General features: G+C 17.1%; 2 protein-coding genes, 1 long non-coding RNA gene and 2 other non-coding genes across 8 annotated transcripts; 1 reads left to right on the top strand and 4 right to left on the bottom strand.

Annotated features, from left to right (window-relative positions):
* Positions 1-6,365: 6,365 nt before the first annotated feature.
* On the bottom strand, positions 6,366-8,907 carry LOC107995496 (phosphatidylinositol glycan anchor biosynthesis class U protein). The gene is made up of 4 exons (XM_017053046.2): positions 8,057-8,907; positions 7,679-7,881; positions 6,899-7,604; positions 6,366-6,833 (listed from the first exon to the last, which is right to left on the bottom strand). The coding sequence occupies exons 1-4, from the start codon at positions 8,184-8,186 to the stop codon at positions 6,580-6,582; spliced, it is 1,293 nt and encodes a 430-aa protein (XP_016908535.1). The 5' UTR covers positions 8,187-8,907; the 3' UTR covers positions 6,366-6,579.
* A 448-nt stretch (positions 8,908-9,355) lies between these two features.
* On the bottom strand, positions 9,356-9,462 carry LOC114577229 (U6 spliceosomal RNA). The gene has a single exon (XR_003697105.1). It is a non-coding gene; the product is annotated as a U6 spliceosomal RNA (small nuclear RNA).
* Positions 9,463-9,605: 143 nt separating this feature from the next.
* LOC107995491 (uncharacterized) lies at positions 9,606-9,982 on the top strand. Its single transcript, XR_009832260.1, has 2 exons — positions 9,606-9,795; positions 9,874-9,982. It is a non-coding gene; the product is annotated as an uncharacterized LOC107995491 (transcript).
* Positions 9,983-10,134: 152 nt separating this feature from the next.
* LOC107995492 (WD repeat domain phosphoinositide-interacting protein 4-like) lies at positions 10,135-12,757 on the bottom strand. 4 transcript variants are annotated; one of them, XM_062083397.1, is made up of 7 exons: positions 12,542-12,757; positions 11,875-12,142; positions 11,546-11,786; positions 11,209-11,357; positions 10,808-10,909; positions 10,622-10,740; positions 10,135-10,536 (listed from the first exon to the last, which is right to left on the bottom strand). In XM_062083397.1, the coding sequence occupies exons 1-7, from the start codon at positions 12,588-12,590 to the stop codon at positions 10,427-10,429; spliced, it is 1,038 nt and encodes a 345-aa protein (XP_061939381.1). In that variant the 5' UTR covers positions 12,591-12,757; the 3' UTR covers positions 10,135-10,426. The 4 variants fall into 4 exon arrangements, with proteins under 4 accessions (XP_061939381.1, XP_061939380.1, XP_061939382.1 ...); XM_062083396.1 differs by having other exon boundaries at positions 11,546-11,804; positions 12,542-12,741; XM_062083398.1 differs by lacking the exon at positions 10,808-10,909 and having other exon boundaries at positions 11,546-11,804; positions 12,542-12,743.
* Positions 12,758-17,290: 4,533 nt separating this feature from the next.
* Positions 17,291-18,049, bottom strand: LOC133667103 (uncharacterized). The gene is made up of 2 exons (XR_009832259.1): positions 17,704-18,049; positions 17,291-17,611 (listed from the first exon to the last, which is right to left on the bottom strand). It is a non-coding gene; the product is annotated as an uncharacterized LOC133667103 (long non-coding RNA).
* Positions 18,050-19,526: the final 1,477 nt, after the last annotated feature.

Genomic DNA, 19,526 nt, shown 5'->3' with positions numbered 1-19,526 from the left:
GAATTTTGTTTTAGAATATCTTTAATATATTGATTAATTATATCATTAATTCAATAATAGATTTATATTATATAATGTAATGAAAATTACAATATGAATAAACTATTTGTTATTTAAAGTTTGATATAACTTTAAATGATTTAAGTTTTAATATAAAAAAAACAAATTAATTTTTCTTGTACAACATCAAAAATATTCATTTAATGAAAAACAATTAATTATATATATTTTTTAGCATCATATATGATAAAATTACCTCTTTCTATTATTAAATATATATAACTTAAATTTTATGCCAAAAAAAATAAATAATCTTTAATTTCTTATTGATTTTTTGAAATTATGTATGTTTCTTTTTCTTTTTATTAATTAGAAATTTATTTTATTTAATATTATTCAAACTGATTATTTAATAATTCTCTTCGAAATTTCTTTTCCTTGTAATTGTTTCTTTTAGTACTTTTAATACCAACCTTTGATATAACTGATATATTTATAAAGTATATACTTTACCAATTTTCTTTGTTCTGATTAGAAATATTACTATAATATACTCAATATTTCTTGTATTATTATTTAAGTAACATCAAATTTTTTTCAAGTTATCACAAAATAATATTAAAATATTTTTTTTAGAATTTATGGTAATTTTTCATAAAAAAATGCTATGATATTGTCTTATATATAGAATTAATTTCTCGAACATTTCTCAGATCATTAAAATCAGTAATACTTTTTAATAAAGTTTATTGAATCTAAAAATATTAATTTAATATAAAATTAATTTTACGAAAGAAATTTGTATTAATCAAAATAATAATAATAATAACATAGTTTGATGGTTCTTGAAAAGATAGAATATTATATAAAACATTATATTTTTTATGTTTTATGTATAATGTATATGTTATGTATAATACATAAAATAAATAATATTAATATTATAATATTACATTAATAAATTTCTTATATTAATATTTGTATTTTTCTGATATTTCTGTTTAGCTCATTATTTTATATTATCATTTTACTCATTGTTATTTTTATCAGATAAAATGTCAGGTCTGCTGGAATAGATTTTTTTTTAAATAATTAAAATTAAATAAATACAATATTTCATTTAAAATATGTTATACTATGCAATTTTAATTTTTCTTAAAATTTAATTTTATTTTTTAATTTTTCTTTCTTTAATACATATTGTAGTATTTGTTTCTAATTTCAATTTATTTTTATCTTCAACTTTTATTTAATTAATAATTGAATAAAATCTTTCTATATTTGAATTTAAATGACATTAAACATTAAATATAAGTTTAATATTTTATTAATATTTTTAAATATTTCTTGCATATTTTTTGCTTATTTCATATAAAAATTCACATATTCATTCAAAATTTGTCGCGGGTATTATTTTTTTCTTTATAATGAAAAAATAAAATACCATTTAATAAATTCGTCTTGTTAAATTTTAATTTGAATTTATCTTTAATATTTTATTGATTCTTTTTTTATTAAACATAATTTCTTATGTTTATCATTGGAATTTAAAAATTCTTTATTAAATAGAATTTTTTTTATAATATTTTGAATAATTGGTAAAATTATTTAATATTATTAACAATTAATTTTATTAATGAAACATTAAATTATTATTTCATTATGAAATTTCGTTGATCAATTTGTCGCTTAATTTTTTTCTCATCGATCTTAATATTTAATTATATAAAAAATATAACTATAGATCGCTCTTAATTTTTATTTATTTCTATTTTCTTTTTTACATAATTTATGATCTTTTCAATTAGAATTTAATATTTATGAATTGATATTTATTTTCATTAATTTTTATTTTTATTACAAATTGAATATTTGTTGATAATTTTTCTTATAGGAGTAAATTGGCTTTATTTTTTTCATATTTATTTTTATTCAAAATAAATTAAATATCTATTGCGAATTTTTTTTTATGAAGAAAACATTATAAAATTTAAATTATTAAAAAAGAAATAATCGATCTCATAAACTAAAATTATAATAAAAAAACATATATATATAAATGAAGATAAATATAAAGAAAAAGTTTTCAATACATTTACAATTATTTGTACTTTATAACAATTATTATTGTTATACATTATATGTATATTATATGTATGTAGCATATATTATTATAAAAACACATTTATGAACAAAATTCACCGATTATGTGTAAAAAAAAAATTGTTCAAAATGAAGCCTTTTATAACATATTTTAAATTCATCCCTGATTATAGAAACTTGAAACTTAACAATATTATAAATGATCACAAATTGCTAATGTTTATTGTATTATTATACATACATACATATCATACATAGAAATAAAGATTATATAATAATATATATAATAATTATATTTTATTATATAATAATTTTAATATTAATAATAATATTATAATTTTAATAATAATATTATATAATAATAAACTATTCCATCCTTCTTATTCCCCCTAATTAGAAATAATGCATTCCTTTGTATTATCATCTTTTGATATTAATATTTCGCATTCCTCTTTTATTTCTGCTTGCTATAACTTTTTATAATCTTCATAAAATTGAAAAAAATATACTTATGGTATTGTAATTTTAAAATTACAAAAAATGCTACTGCAAAGATAGTTATGTTTTTATAGGCAGAATTTTTTAAAATAATTTTAAAAAATTGTTTTCTTTTAATATTTTTTGAATTAAATAATATAATAAAATATTACATAAGAATCGATATGAAAAAATCTAAAACTGAAAAAATTATTATTGGATTGGAAAATAAAAGACTTTATTCTATAGAAATATATAATATATATTTTGTATAATTGGGATAACTGCTTCATAGATCAAGAAGCCTTAGTTTTTTTTCTCAAATAATCGGAATCCACTGTATTTTTCTATATGACTGTATACTCATAATCCTAAATTTCTATTGCATAACAAACAAGTATAAAATCTAATATTTTTCAATCAGTGAAATTAAAAAAGAATAATTAAAATGATAATCATTATCGGCATTATGATAACTGATTTATGATGGTTGGAGAAAAAATGCTATTGTGAAGATAGTTATGTTTTTATAGGCAGAATTTTACCAAAAATTTTATTAGTATCTCACAAATTAATAAAAATTAGAAATTAAAATTTTAGATTTATTCACATATTTTTGCCTTCCTCTAAATATTCAAAAATTTTATAACATTATTTTATAACATTTTATTTTATTTCTGATAACAAATTGTAAATTAACATTTCTTAACTTTTATTTCAAAAAATGCTGTTAAAATAAAATTTATTGATGTTTGCAATAAAATTTTTAGATATTAATATTTTATTAATATCTATAAAGTAACAATTGTACCATATTACTTCCATCCCAATTATGATATATGTAAATAATTTCTATTATTATTTATTATTCAAGATTAAAATCTTGTTTTCTACAACATATTCAAAAATCATCAAAATCGAAGAGAAAGTTTTTTCTAAATAATTGTTAAAATAACAATTTGATTTTTTAATAATATAACTTCAAATATATATATTAACTATAATAAAATAGAAAAATAAAATGTAAATGTAGAATTCTAATTATTATATTTTTTTTTTGTTTTTTAAATGCAAATCTCAATACGCGCTATCATGATTTCTCTCTGCTTTATTGAATTTACATTTAACTTAAATTATTTATAACTTAATAAATAAAAAATTTCTATATATATATATCAACTTTATTTTGTTGGCTTCAAATTGATCATTCAATGATGTCTAAATATATACAAGCTATTAATATATTCATGAAATATCTTCGAAGAATCAAATAGAGTCAAAATAAACACAAAAATTGATATACAATAATATCGGTTAAGACTTATTCATTAAATTAAAAACAATTGAAGATAAAAGTAAAGAATAGAGTATGATACATAACAGAATATTTGCACCGAAAAACCGAACAAAACTATTAAAAAATTCGTTTAATTTTTAAATTTTATTTTCTATTTTTAAAATTTATTTAAAATTGATAAATGAAATATCAAAGATTGAATTTTCAATTCTTTAATTAACTTTATCTAGATATTCAAAAAATAAAATTCATTTCAAATTAAAGTATAAGAAATTATGCTATTTGTCAAATGTTGTGGAGATCGAACAATAAAATAAACATTTTCGTAATAATTTTTATAATTTATAACTGTATAATGTTTACATCTGTGATTGAAAAAAAATAATTTTTTAAAATAAACTTTCATTTTTCAATTAAATTTTAGCGAAAAAAAATATTGAAAATATTTTATATATAATATGAATATATAATAAAAAATATTTATATGTAAATATGTATATATTATATACATATAATAGAAACGAAGAAAACCATATACATATAGATATAATACTTATCTAATTCTAATTATAATAAAATTAATAAAATATTAAACATTTAATTTCTTCAAAAACCAACCGATGCAATGCAATTTACAATAGAATACAAAACAATTCATAGGTAGATTAATTATATTTACAATATTAATTAATTTTCATTAGAAAATATAAAATAATTCATGAAATTATTTCTAGTATATTAATTTATTATACAATTTATTATACAATTTATTAATTTATTATACAATTTAATTTATACATTAATTTATACATTAAATATAAATTAAATTATTAAAAATGTAAAAACTATTAAAATAAAATAAAAAAAATATAATATATAAACCTAATTTAAACAATTTTTTAAGAGTTTCTTACCTATCTTATAAGTAAATGCAAAATGTAATTTTCAAATATATTTCTATTTAAATTAGCTATAAAATTTAAAAACTATAAAAATTCAAAATTTTTATTGCATTATAAATTTTATCAAATGTAATGATACTAAACAAAATCGGAACTCATCTAGAAGTATAATAAAATATATAATGAAAAAAATGAATTATAGATTATTTTCAAATATTAATAATATAACATTAATAATAATATGTATTAATATTAATTTTAATATTAATTATATATTAATAAAATATTAATTATATTAATTAATTATATATTAATAATTATTATAATATTAATAATATAATATACTACTTTTGAAAAGTAATCATAATATAAGAATTTATATAATTTTCTTAAAATATTTAAAAATCGAATTTTTATAAAGTAATTAAGAAAAAAATAAATATCATAAAATCTCTTATTATCTATTAATCTATTATTATCTTGAAAACCAAGATTAAATGATAATATGCAAAGAAAAAAGTTCTTTAAAATCTTCTAACATATTCAAAAATCAAAATCAATGAAGATCCTCTATTTCGAATAATTATCCTTTTTTTATTTATATTTTTATATTTCATTTTATATTACATAAATAAATTATTTAAATATTAAATCAATCTGGTGGTTAAATTTTCTTCTATGCAAATAATTTTTTATTATACGATTTTAATGAATTTAATGAATCCAAAGCGATCGAGTTTAATTTTTACAAAAAACAACGAAAAATGATATAATCAAATAATTTAATTATTGAATTCTTAATAAACACAATAATAAATCTTTATTCATGATTATATATGTATCAGTTTTACTACAACTTAGCAACTAACAATTGTATGTATATATAATGAGTAAATTTGTCAAAAATCTACTTCTTTATGGATATATTTGAACAAGTCTTTTTCAAAATTTCTTTTATGATTTATATACATATATATAATAAGAAAATTAATTTGGATCATTCAATAAATTCGATTTTTCAATAATTATTTTATATTTTATTTTTGATTATCCATAAATCATTCGAATGTTTAAGCTGGTCATGAATAGATACTAAATATGATAATATTTGTTCATTCTTTATACCATGTTTATACAAAAAGTTGAGAAGTGATGATCGCATATTTTACGAATGTAGATATATGTGTAGACAGAATTCAATATAGTTCCAAAAGTTTTTTGCGAAATTTGAAAATTAATTTGAAAATTAAAATCAATCTTTATTATTTTTAAAATGCATAAAGGAAAAACTTGTTTAAAATAACAATCTTTACAATATATTTTAAATTTATTAAAATAAAGAGGAAGTTAATTAGTAGATTCAGGCCTAATTGCTTATATCTTTAATACAAATAATTAAAATATTCAAATTAAAATAAAAATAAATAAATAAATTTTTATTTTTTTTAAATTATTATTATTTGTTATTAAACATTAAATTTTTTTTAAAATCTAATAATTTATGAATATTTAATCTGTAATCTGATGAAAACAAATTAACTTATTACTTCATTTATAAATATCTTTAAATATAATTAATTATTTAATGATTATATTCATTATTATTATGTTACATATCTTTAAGACATATATTTATATTGACAATACAAAATCTATGGGACTAAAATTAATTCATTTATATTTCTATGATAAAAAGAGTTTCTTATTTAAAAATGATTTCATTAACAAGTTGAAAACCATATTTATAAAATTTAAAACTTCAATTAATAATTTTAATATCAAATTTTTTAAAATACAATTTTATTCTAAAAGAAGCTTTGTATTACTTCCATTAATGTCCTTATTAATACCATGACGCACAGCAAATTCATGTTTTACACTTGCGAAAAGAATATCTGTTACTAAAAAAATTTGTGCTATAGCAAATGCTAATGTAACTCCAAAGTAAAAGTTTGCATTAGCTGATCTGGAATAAATCCATTGATACCAAACAGTAGGTGCAAAAATTGTACAAAATAGCATAAAACAACCTACAATAAATCCTTGTTGTGTATCTGTAAAAAAAAATCATTTTTACAAATATTGTAATATTTTATATTTAAATAAGAAATATACTTACATTGAAATAAATGTTTCCAAAGTGGTAAAAGTGACATATAAAATCCAACATCTCCTATACAAGGGTATGATTTAAATATAGCAATAACTGCTAAATAAGAAAATGCTAGTAACATTGGATCATGTCGTAACCTCAATGCTAATGGTACTATATATAGTAAACTAACATTTATTTGAAAAGAAGCAATAAAAAGCCATCTAAAGTGCTCAAATACTTCTGTAAAAAAGTACCAATACAGTCCAATATTTGGACGTAAATCAGGAACTGTTAAAATAAAGCCAAATGTATTCCAAATAAATGACCAATTTCCCATGATATAATAGGAAATATAAAATAGACCAATTAATATGCTTATAAATACTATAATAAAATTAAGAATATTTCTTTTTTGTTTTATACTATCAGAACGAGCAATATAAATAATTGCTGGTACTATGAGTGAAATAGGATAAAATCCTTGTAATGTTAATAAAGAAATTGATAAACAAGTCCAAAATATAGAAGATTTTATCATTGAAATTAATGCTACGGAATATAATAAATTTGTAAATACTGTTGTTGTATGCCCTACACAATTAAGTATTATGTATGGATTAAATAAATATCCTGCTGAGACATACATTATTGAAGTATATATTATTGAAGCATTATTATGGCTTTCTATCTTTTCATTACATAATTTTTCTTTTTCCTTTTTTTTAAAAACCTAGAATTAAAATATAATTCCAATAAAATAAAAATCATATTTTAAATATTTGATAATATTGAAATTTAACTAACCAATTCAGTCGCATATTGTTTTGCTGTAAGTCCAAGAAATAATGCTGTTAATAAATCAGTGAACACAAATAAACAAAATAATATTGACTGTGGTAAATGTTGTTGTATGAAATTAAAAACATATAATCCAATAGGTGTTTCATGAAATAAATCTCCTGTATAAGGATCAATGCCAAAGTTATATAAATAGACTCCTTCAGTTACTAAAAATTAATTAAAAAAATAATAATAATTGTTATCATAAATATACATATATAATATAATATGAATATACACACATATATATATAAATAATGTTTATAATTTGTAATAAAAATAATAAACACAATAAAAATTCTTTTAATCTTAATATTAAATATATTTGACATTTATTCTAACCTCTCTTCCAAGAATTCAATGCAGTAGAAACTTCCACACGATCACTAATGATTTTTTGATATTCAGAATTCATTAATAAAAATCTAATAGTACCGGCTAATATAAAATTTGATAACCATTGTATCTTCATTTTGTATTATATTTTAACTTATAAATCATTTACGTATGATATAACCGGTATTTAAAAGATAGACTACATATGTATTTGAATTAGTTTTTAAATTACTGTTTAATATAACTTATAAATATTTTATTAATATTTTTTCTTTTTGCTATAAGATTTCTTTTATTGTTATATATTAAATATTACATAAAATTAAATTGATTACAATGAAATCATAATATATGAGCGGATTTTTTTTGTTTAATGAATTCTTTTTTTTAACATAATTCAATGAGTGATGAAATAGCTATCAATATAATATTTATTTATATTATTATATAAAAAATTTCGAATACGAAATAAGTAAAAATTTTAAAATATGATTCTAGAAATTAAAACAAACGCAGACATAAATTTTTGATATGCAATATCCAAAAATATATCCAATGAAATTTATTTTTCAAGTTATAAACAATTTATTTTTGCATTAGATAAAACAATCAATCACGATTTGAGACATGATTTCTTTATTTTTATATATTTCATCTAATATTAAAATTAAATTCTTTATGTTTAAAAAAATTGATGATTTTATATATAGATCCATATATTTGTTTTAATTTTTAGATCGGGTCTTAAATTTTCTATCTACTTCGTACAAATATATTATATAAAAAATATATATACTAAAAACATATATACAAAATGAAATTTTTCTTATTCACATTTGAAATATTTAAATATACATAAAATAAATTTAAAAAAATAATTAAATAAATTTTTATTTAATATGTTAATAATATGTAAATAATATTGTAATAATATTAAGTAATAAAATATATTAAATATAAAAATAAATAACAAAAGATAAATAAATAAAAATTAAATAAATTGAAAATATAAAAAAAAGTAATTTGTATTAAAAAATTAAATACATAACAAAAATTAAATAGTATATTAATATACTAAAAACTTTTATTTCTTTAATAAAAAATTTATGTTTATCTTCTTTACTTATTTCTACTTAAAAAATTATAGGTAATCTAAATAATTAAATTATATATTAAAAATTTACAAATATTTTATTTATTTTTTTTTAATAATTTATAATTCTTTTAAGTTATATGAAAATAGATTTATATTTCATTTGAACATTTAAATATTAAATTATATTTTTTACATAATAAAATATAATAAAAAATGTGGAACGCTTCACGATTTTGCGTGTCATCCTTGCGCAGGGGCCATGCTAATCTTCTCTGTATCGTTCCAATTTTAGTATATGTACTGCCGAAGCAAGTACAATCTTAAATTTTTTATTTCTCCTATATAAAGGAATTAATAAATTTTTGACCACTAGTGAGAAAGGAATTCTTAATCTAGCCATCTAGTGGCGTATTAATGTATTATAATTTGAAGCTATTGTAAAAAAAAATAATGGTATTTATCATTAAATTTCTTTTGAAAAAATTTCAAATTGAATATTTCAATTTTGCCTTTTCTGTTAGAAAATAATACTATAAAAAATAAGATATAATTTGTTTAAATTGAGTATAATCTAATAACATTATATTTTTTGGTTATTTTTTATACAATATAAAAATAATAAATATAATTATAACATTTTATTCTTATCGTAAATAAAATTCGTAATATAAATTATGATTTGTAAGTATAAAATGAAAAATAAATTTTAATCACATTTACTTTTTAGCGGTTAACAGGATGGAGATATGCAGCATTTGTAGGTACATTTGTAGGAACTATAGGAATATTTTGTTATTTTACAATGATAAGTCCTATGATTAATCCAGAGCCATATAGTATGTATATGATGTTTTACTTATTAATTATAAAAATATATTTTTATTTTTTATATGTAAAATAAAAATTTCAGAAAGAATTCGAGAACAAGTGGCACAATCCCATAGTAAAACTTACAAAAATAGCAAAGAAATATAAATAAGAATATGTATATTTGCAAAACTACAATTTTTATTAAGAAAAAACAAGTTAAAGATATAAAATTAATTTTTATTATGTATTGAACATATGTTACTAAAATGTTGATGTATATAAAATAGACTGAAGAACATTCAGTATGTTATATTGAGAAATCAATAAATGTAGTGACTTGTACTCTTCTTATAATTATTTTCCTAATTATACTGTACAGATATTGCTGCAAGAAGTTTCTTATTTAAAATGACTGGAAACTTTCCTACAGATATTCTAAAACATGTTCTAAATATAATATACAATTCATATTAAAAGTCATCATGATCACAAACATCTAGGAAGACATCAAATGCTTCACGGTTACAATTTCCATCGGCAGTAAAAACATATTTGTGAAATGTTCCATCCATACAAATTGCTACAAAAGAATAAATAAAATAAAAAATTAGAATTAAATACATTATAAATAATTTTAATATAATAATATATATATTTTTTTATACCTATGACAGAACTTCTTGTTCCAAATGCACATACGCAAGCACATTCTGGTGGTACTGTGAATGTAGCCAATGCCCATTGACTTTCGACATAATTTCCCAAAAACCCCATTTTTGAAAAACTATGAATAAATCAATCATTAATTTTAATCATTAGAATTTATAAAAATTTGTACTATATTTACATACGTCGATCTGCGATTTAATTGTGTGTCTTTTAATGCAAATATGTGTACTGTTCCTTTATCACTAGAAGCACATAAGAATTCCGAATCTCTACTAAATGTAATGCTGAAATATTATAATTTAAAATTATAATTCAAAACAGTAAAAATAAAAATAAAATATTTTTATATAAAATTCATTTGTTTATAATATTATATATTATATTATATGTTATAAATTTACTTATAATATTTATTTATATTATTTATGTTTATTAAATATTATTTAAGTAATATTATAATTTAAATAAAATTATTTATATTACGTTTTTTTATTAAATATATATATATAATATATGATAATATTTAATTTATAATATTGTATATAATATATATATATATATATATATATATAATAATATTTACCAATAAAGTGTTGCAGGATCAGCACCTCTTCTCAATTCCACTAACAAGTGTCTACGTATACTGTCCCATACTCTAACTAATGTACCTTGAGTAGAAGCAGTTGCTATCATTGTTCCACTATTATTAACTGCAAGACAAGCTAATGCACCCTAATAACATATAATAATATATAATAATATATAAAAAAAAATGTTTATATATAGAAAGAAATACTAAATAAAATCATAGTAATCCATTATTTAGTTATTTAATTATTTAAGTTTTTATGTAAACTTTATAAAAATTATCATTATTTAAATTTTTATTTATCTTGTATAACATATTTTATAAAACATACTTGATGTGCTGCAAGAGTTGCAGGAGCACTAGAACTTCCTGCTTCTGTAGCACCAAGATCAATTAATTGTACACTACCCTGTTTATGGCCAGGGAAAGCAAGAAGTTGTTTTTGTGCAGTAGCTAATGTAGCAACTTCAATTAATCCCATTGGATTATCTCTGGTTTCTAAAGTCAATAATCTTCGTGTAGGCATAGGAAATGAGAAAACATGTATTTCTCGTTGAAGTGCTACTATCATTCTGTTTTGTAAAATTATTCTTATATAAATGAAATATTTATGACTATTATATTAACTAAAATAGAAATTGATATCATTAATGAACTTACTTGTCTCTACGTAATCGTATAGCTTTAATAGGACTGGTAAATGTAACTTCCATTATAAATTTTTTAGATAAATCATCATAAATAAGTACTGTATTTTCTGCAAACTTTGGTCTTGTACCACCACCTACTATTGCAATGATGTTTGTTCTCCAAAGCATTTCTGCAATAGCTATACTTCCCATTATATCATTTTCCAAATGAGCTTTTTCCACTAATGGTTCTACATTATATACTCTAAGACCAGATTCCATACAACATGTGAAACATCCTAAAAGAATATAAATTAAAAAATCATTATCAAATAATAAAAATAATTTAAGAAATAATAATAATAAGAAATTATTATTAAAACTACTGTTATTTAAAATTTTAATAATCAAACTAAAAGTCAATAATTAAATATTAATACATAATAATAAATAATGTATAATGTAAATAATAATATAACTATTAATATAAATAATATAATAAAATAGATTTTTATTTCATATTATTTTATTTTTGATATATATATTTCTGATATAAAAATAAAAATATTTTTAATTTTCAAATTTTTAATTTTCAAACGAAAAAATATTAAATTTTATTAAGCAATTTATTTTAATTAAAAATAAATTTATTTTAATTGTTAAAGATTTCAGAAATTAACATTAAGAATAATAATTACCTTGATCTTGATTAAATCGTAAACTAAGAATACTTTTTTCGCCAGCCATTTGATGTTACATTAAATTAAACAAATAAGTAATCCTTTCGATATATAAATTTTTTTTTTAATGATGAATTTTATGTTTTTGTTTACATTTTTCTTTCACAATCAGCTGTGACACAATGTTTGGTACAATATTTATCATTCAGATATATATATATATATATATATACATACATAGAAATTATTAGGTTGATTTCCACTTTTCAAATGAATTAAATTTATCTATGAATAATACAAACGAGTATCTATATGTTGTATATAAATAATAAAAAATACAATGATTTCTATTATTTTCTTATTTAATGAATAAAAAGATACAAAATATAATATTTAAATAAATTTGATAAAATACTTTATATTCTAGTGATTGTTACATAGATATTCGCCAGTAAATTGCTATGACCTATAGGATATCATATCTTTAATCTGTATTCAATAGTAAACGATATAAATAAATGATATAAAATAATTATTGAAATAATTGTTGAAACAATCAATAATAAAACTGAACTTTAGAAAAAAAATGAATTATTAAATTAAAAGAAGCATTTTTAACCTTGTTATAATTAAAAGTTATATTGATGAAATTAGAAGTATAATGATGAAAATATATTGTTCAAAACTATAATCTGACTAATATTGCTTTATTATTTTGCTCATCATTATTTGATTTATGATGTGATCTTTTTGACTAATATTTATTTGTAAATAATTAATTCATATTCCTTTTAAATTTTCTTTTTATCTCTGTACAAATATATATATTACGATTTATTATATTTGTAATATTTGTTTTCGTATCATATTTTTTGTTATATTGAAATTCACTTATTTTCATAATTTCATAATTCCATTTTTATAAGAATATAATACATAAAATAAACATAAAGTTTCTAGCTATATTTTATATTTTGTATCAAATTTTTATGGAATAATTATAATCATTTTTATACATATTATTTTAATATCTATATATTTGAAACAAATTATTATATTTTATTATATACATATATATATATAGTTATTATAATTTATTATGATTTTTATGTATGACATTATTATTTTAAATTTAGATATGATATATAAAAATATATGAATCAAATTGAAGCAAAAATAACAAAGAAAATGTAATATTATTTGTAAGAAAATAAAGTAATTCAAAATGTTGGATACTTCATTAGAGATATATTACAAGTAGCTATGTGAAACAAATGAAATTACATATTTGTTTGTGAATGATTTTTAGTAAAATTATATATTAATAATAATAAGTTATTTAATAAATACAAACATGTATAAAGAATTGCCCAAAAATAATGCATTAAGTACAATCTATTATATTCAAAATATATCTTGCTGAATTAAAAAATTTAACAGTTACTTTAAATTTTTATCCATCATAATTTTTATTTATTCATAATAAATAAAATAATAAATAAAATTCATAATAAATAATTAAAGATAGAATTTATAATATTCTATTTAATTTCTCCAAATTCTCATCTTTCTAATTTTATATATAACATATTATTTACCAAGATTATTTTATTTTATATTTAATAATGTAAATAATTGTAAATAAATCATTTTTTTTCTGAAATTATAATTTCCAACATTTCTGAATATTTAAAATTATAAGAATAAAGTAAAAATTAATTTTTTTTATAAAATATAAATAAATTTTATTTACATATACAATATAATACAAAAAAAAATGTGACAATTATATAAAATGTTGCATATAATTATTTTTCTACATTTTTTTTGTGTTTTGAACCATAATTTAATGACATCAAATACTAGAATTGACAATAAAAAATATTAAAAAAAATTTTTTTTTCAAAAAAACCAAGATCATATAACATAAATAGGACCATGGTTTTTTTTATGAAATTATAAGCAGTTATTATCAAATATATCAAGTAATATATATCAAATATATATAGTATATACAAAAATATATATTTATTATTATATATATAAATATATATATTGAATATATGTTTAAATATTGATTTTTTGTTTAGAATGCCATTTAATTCAAGTAAACTAAAAACATAGTCTAAAAATATTACAATTATAATTTATAACAATTAAACTATAATTATTATAATAAATATTTTAATCTTATAATAAGTTCTTTAAAATATTTTGTTTTTTATATTATTAAATTTATTTAATAAATATTAATACACGATTTTCAAAAAAGATTAAAATAAATATTTTTTTATGATTTTCTGAATAGTTACTTATTTATTTAAAAAACTATTAGAATAGAAAAATTTTTGCGAATATTTATTTATTTAAAAAATTACAAGAATATGATGTCCAAAAAATAATTTTAATAATATTCTATTTAATAATCAATTTTTACTATCATAAATTTGTAAAATATTGCTGTAAATTTTATTTCTTCAACAATATGGGTTATGTAATAAAAATCATTATGCAAATTCGTTCTGAATTGTTTAATTAAATTGTTTTCCGAATATAAATATATATATATATATTGTTTAATTTGACTTTTATAAATTTTAATAAATTTTGATTTTATGGCGTGGTTATTATTCATAAACAGAAGATGCTAAAATCAATATCAATTATTTTATTATTATTTTATTATTTATATTATTTATATTATTATTTTTATTGATATTTAATAATAATATCAGTCAAGCGATAGTCATTTGACAGAATGTAATCGTATTCAAATTTGTTTACAAGTTCTTTTAATTAAATAAATTATAAATATATAAAATCATTAGAATTATAATAATATATAAAATTAATTATAAAATATCACAATTTCGCATAAATTTTGATCCCAAGGATTTCTAATATCAAAATTGTATAATTTTTATCATTTATTAAATGATATTAATATTAAATCGTTTATTAAAAGATGTAAAAATATATTATAATATCAGTTCGTTTTAATTTAGTTTTAATTTAATAATAAGGATTTCTATTACATATAACGATTCTATAATAAGTAATAGAATGACAATACGATACATTATTCCAAAGGAAAGTTCATCATAAGATATTATTTCTCAAAGTCGATAATATTTAAAAATCTAAAAATCCATTGAAATTATTCTGATGGATCACTTTTTCTTTTCTCAATTTTTCAAAAAATTTCAAATTATGCAAGATATTTTATATCTTTTCATATATTTTTATGTTTCATACTTAACATTATTTACAATTATATCAATTTCAATTATAATTAATTAATAATACAATTAAATCTTATTATGTAATATTAATCGGTTGTCTATAGAATCCGACATATATATTATATTTTGAATAGAAGTAGTCAAGAGGAAAAATCTGTTAGAAAAAGTTAATGGAGAAAGTAATACGATTGCTGTCATCTATTCGACTGCTTATAATATTATTATAAATATAAATAAATATTATAAATTCATTCTTACTTATGATTCATTTTTATATTCTCTCTCTTCAATGATTTTTTGGCAATTTTATTTTCATTTTGAAAAATTTAAATTTCATAAATAATAACTCAAATAAAATAAATATTTAATCTTTTTATATATAATTTAATTATAAGTATAATTTTCAAATTATTATTTTTTAAAAAATATAAGTATTTAAGTATTTAAGTAATAAGTATATTTAAGTAATAAGTATATTTTATTATAGATACACTAAAATAAATATGTTTATTTTCTCTTTTAATAATTATTATTTTAAAGTTTTTTTAGAATATATTATTATAATATTATAAATTCATTAATAACGAATGTTTTATACGAAGATTAAAATTTTGATAACATAGATTTGATAAAATAGATATATTATTAATACAACTTTAGCCATTAAAATTATTGATTTAAAGGAGAAAATAGTAATATATTTATTAATATTTAAATCAGCATTACATTTCATTTCTTTGATTATCGCTAAAGAATCAATATTTAAAGTTTTGATGAGGTTTATGTTTTATTATATTTATGTTTAAATTTTACAATTTTATTTAAAAATAACGCATAAAATTAGACTGATTTTTTCTTAAATTTTTAAAATTTTATTTATTAAATTATTATTTAAATTATTACTATTAAATTATTATTTATCAACAATTAAGTATTAATTTCAATTAAAAAAATTTTTTTAAAATAACAATATATTTGTTTTTGTATTTTGAATATTTTTTTCTTCTTTAAAGAAATTGAATATATTACTGATTTGAAAAAGCATTATTGCTTGTGATTAATTTGTTATTTTCTACAAAGTATTCAGAGTTTCTTTCTCGAAGAGAAAAGATAAAAACCGAAGGACACATAATGACAAATCATAAAGAAAATAATTAAACAATAATGTTAAAAAAAATTTTTAAAAACAATGACATATTATTTCATCTTATTAAAATGAAAAAAAAATAAATTCAATATAATGAATAGTTTTCGAGTTAAAAATTTATAAAAATCGCAAAATTTAAAAACCTATAATTTTTAAATAAATATAAAACTAACAAAATGATGATTTAAAGTTCTCTAATTTAACATGAATTACATTATATTTTAAATTATACGAAATTTAAGATATCAAAAAATTATCGATTTAATGTGGAATAATCCTTACATATATTTTATATGATTTGATAAAATATATATGTGTTAATAAAATATTTAAAAAAAATAAACAAAAATTATTTTATCATAATAAACATTACATGTATTTGAGTTCATATAGGTTTTCTTTTTTTTAATTTTATTTCTTCATATTATATTTTTAAAACATCAAAATATTTATACGAAATTACAAAAAATTATTACATTGATGGACAATATTCTCGTATATTTATCATACATATATATATATTTATATAATAGTAATTCTCAATTAATTTTTCTATTATTTTTAATTAAAATATAGTATCAAATTCTATAAGTCGCTTGACAATCCGATCTTAAATAACGTATCGTAAAAACTTTCTTTTAAAAAAATGACATTACATTACTTCTATTTCCATTCTCTCTCTAATATCATCAACGTCATCTGCAATTACAAATAATATTCCTTTTATAAAATTATTTGTCTACAATCTATAATATGAATAAGCTACGGTTATTAGATAAAATTTTTAATACATGACATCACATTTTCATTTGTAGTAAGGGAAAAAATTAATAAAAAAGAGATTAACATGACGCATTGCTACATATACCACTCATTAAGGTATGTTTTCATGTGGCAATAAATGTCAAAATTTTCATTGTTATGACATTGTATAATATATAATAATAAATTCAATGCTATTATAATATAATAACGACAAAAATTATAATATTTAATATCGTAATTATAAAAATCATAATTTAGTATCGAATGAAAATGTATACGGAAATGTATTTTGGTAGGCGCTATAGCAATCATGTAATGTTACTCTTCTCTACTTTAAAAGTTAGCTTAATCATTAGTATTATCAAATAAAAATGTCATATCATGTACCTAAAATAGAATCTCATCTGATAATCAGAATGAATTTATTTTTTATACTAATTCTTTTGTCAACTTTTTCAAAACAACAATTTTAATACTGAAATTGCTCTAGATGAATTTTAAATATATATTTATATTTAATAAAATTCTTATATACCTTTGCATTTTGAAATTGTATTTTATATCAAACTTAATTAATTTTAATAATAATATATAATAATGATAATTTATAATTAATAATAACAATAAACAGATAGTATGTCTATTATAAATATCAATTTAATATCAATTTTTATTTAAATATATCAAAATCATATTTAAATTTTTTTTTCTAAAATATTTATTAATATATAGAGTTAAGTTAAAAAATATTTCTAAGGTTCAAAAGATTAAGAAAATGTAATAAGAAATAAGTAAATTTAAAAAAAGTAAATTTAATAAAAATAAAAATTTTAGAATTTTTTTTAAGAAAGAATAGAAAGCATTTCAAATTGAAATCATTTGTATAGAAATTAATTATTAAATGTTATTTGTAAAAAAAAAATAATTATTAAATGATATTCATTTTATTGATTTTTATGATTTTATTATATTTCATAAAATTTAATATTTTAATTCTGGCAATCAAGAAAAATAAAAATATAGAGTCATATTTTAAATTAGATAATTAAAAAGATTAAATATTATTAATAGATAATTATATTAATTTTAAATTATTTTCTTTTTCTTTTTTTCTTATGAAAACTTTGAAAGTTTAATTTATATTTGACATGATAATTATATATGAAATGCATAATATATAATTATTATATTTGTTTAGAAATGAACTGAATTTATTTAGAAACTTATCTCTATAAAAAACAAAAAAATGTTTTTTTCAATTTTAATATGTTGTCATAATTTATAATAAAATAAATTTATTTCATATTAATGACATATTTTTCAAATATTTTTATAACAATTTTTATAACATTGAATATAATTTTTAGCAAAATTTATTATATATTACATATTTTATAATAATTATTTATTAAAAAATTTTTTTTTATTTCTGTATTTGTATGTAATATATATTCATACAACAACATATTTATTATTTTATTAATTACTGTAATTCTATGTATATTGTATATATATTTTATCATGATGATTATAGAATCTATAAATTAATGTTTTTTAAAATTATTTCAAAAACAATATATGTAAATATATCATTAATAATATTTTAATGAGAAATTATATAAAATATATGAAAAATATAGAATATATAGAATATTTTAATATTCTCTATTAATTAATAAAATAAAAATTATTTTGATTATAATATATTCAATATAATATACTCAATAATATCAATATATAAATCAATAATTTTGCATATATTGTTGAAATAATTTATTTTATGGATTTACAATTTATTATATACATATTTCTAAATATATTTACTATATACATATTGTTAAATAGTTTT

Source organism: Apis cerana, linkage group LG12 (assembly GCF_029169275.1).
Source record: "Apis cerana isolate GH-2021 linkage group LG12, AcerK_1.0, whole genome shotgun sequence".
Classification (NCBI taxonomy): Eukaryota; Metazoa; Arthropoda; class Insecta; order Hymenoptera; family Apidae; genus Apis; species Apis cerana.
Note: the sequence above shows the minus strand (reverse complement) of the source record. Positions and strands in the feature narration are given on the sequence as shown.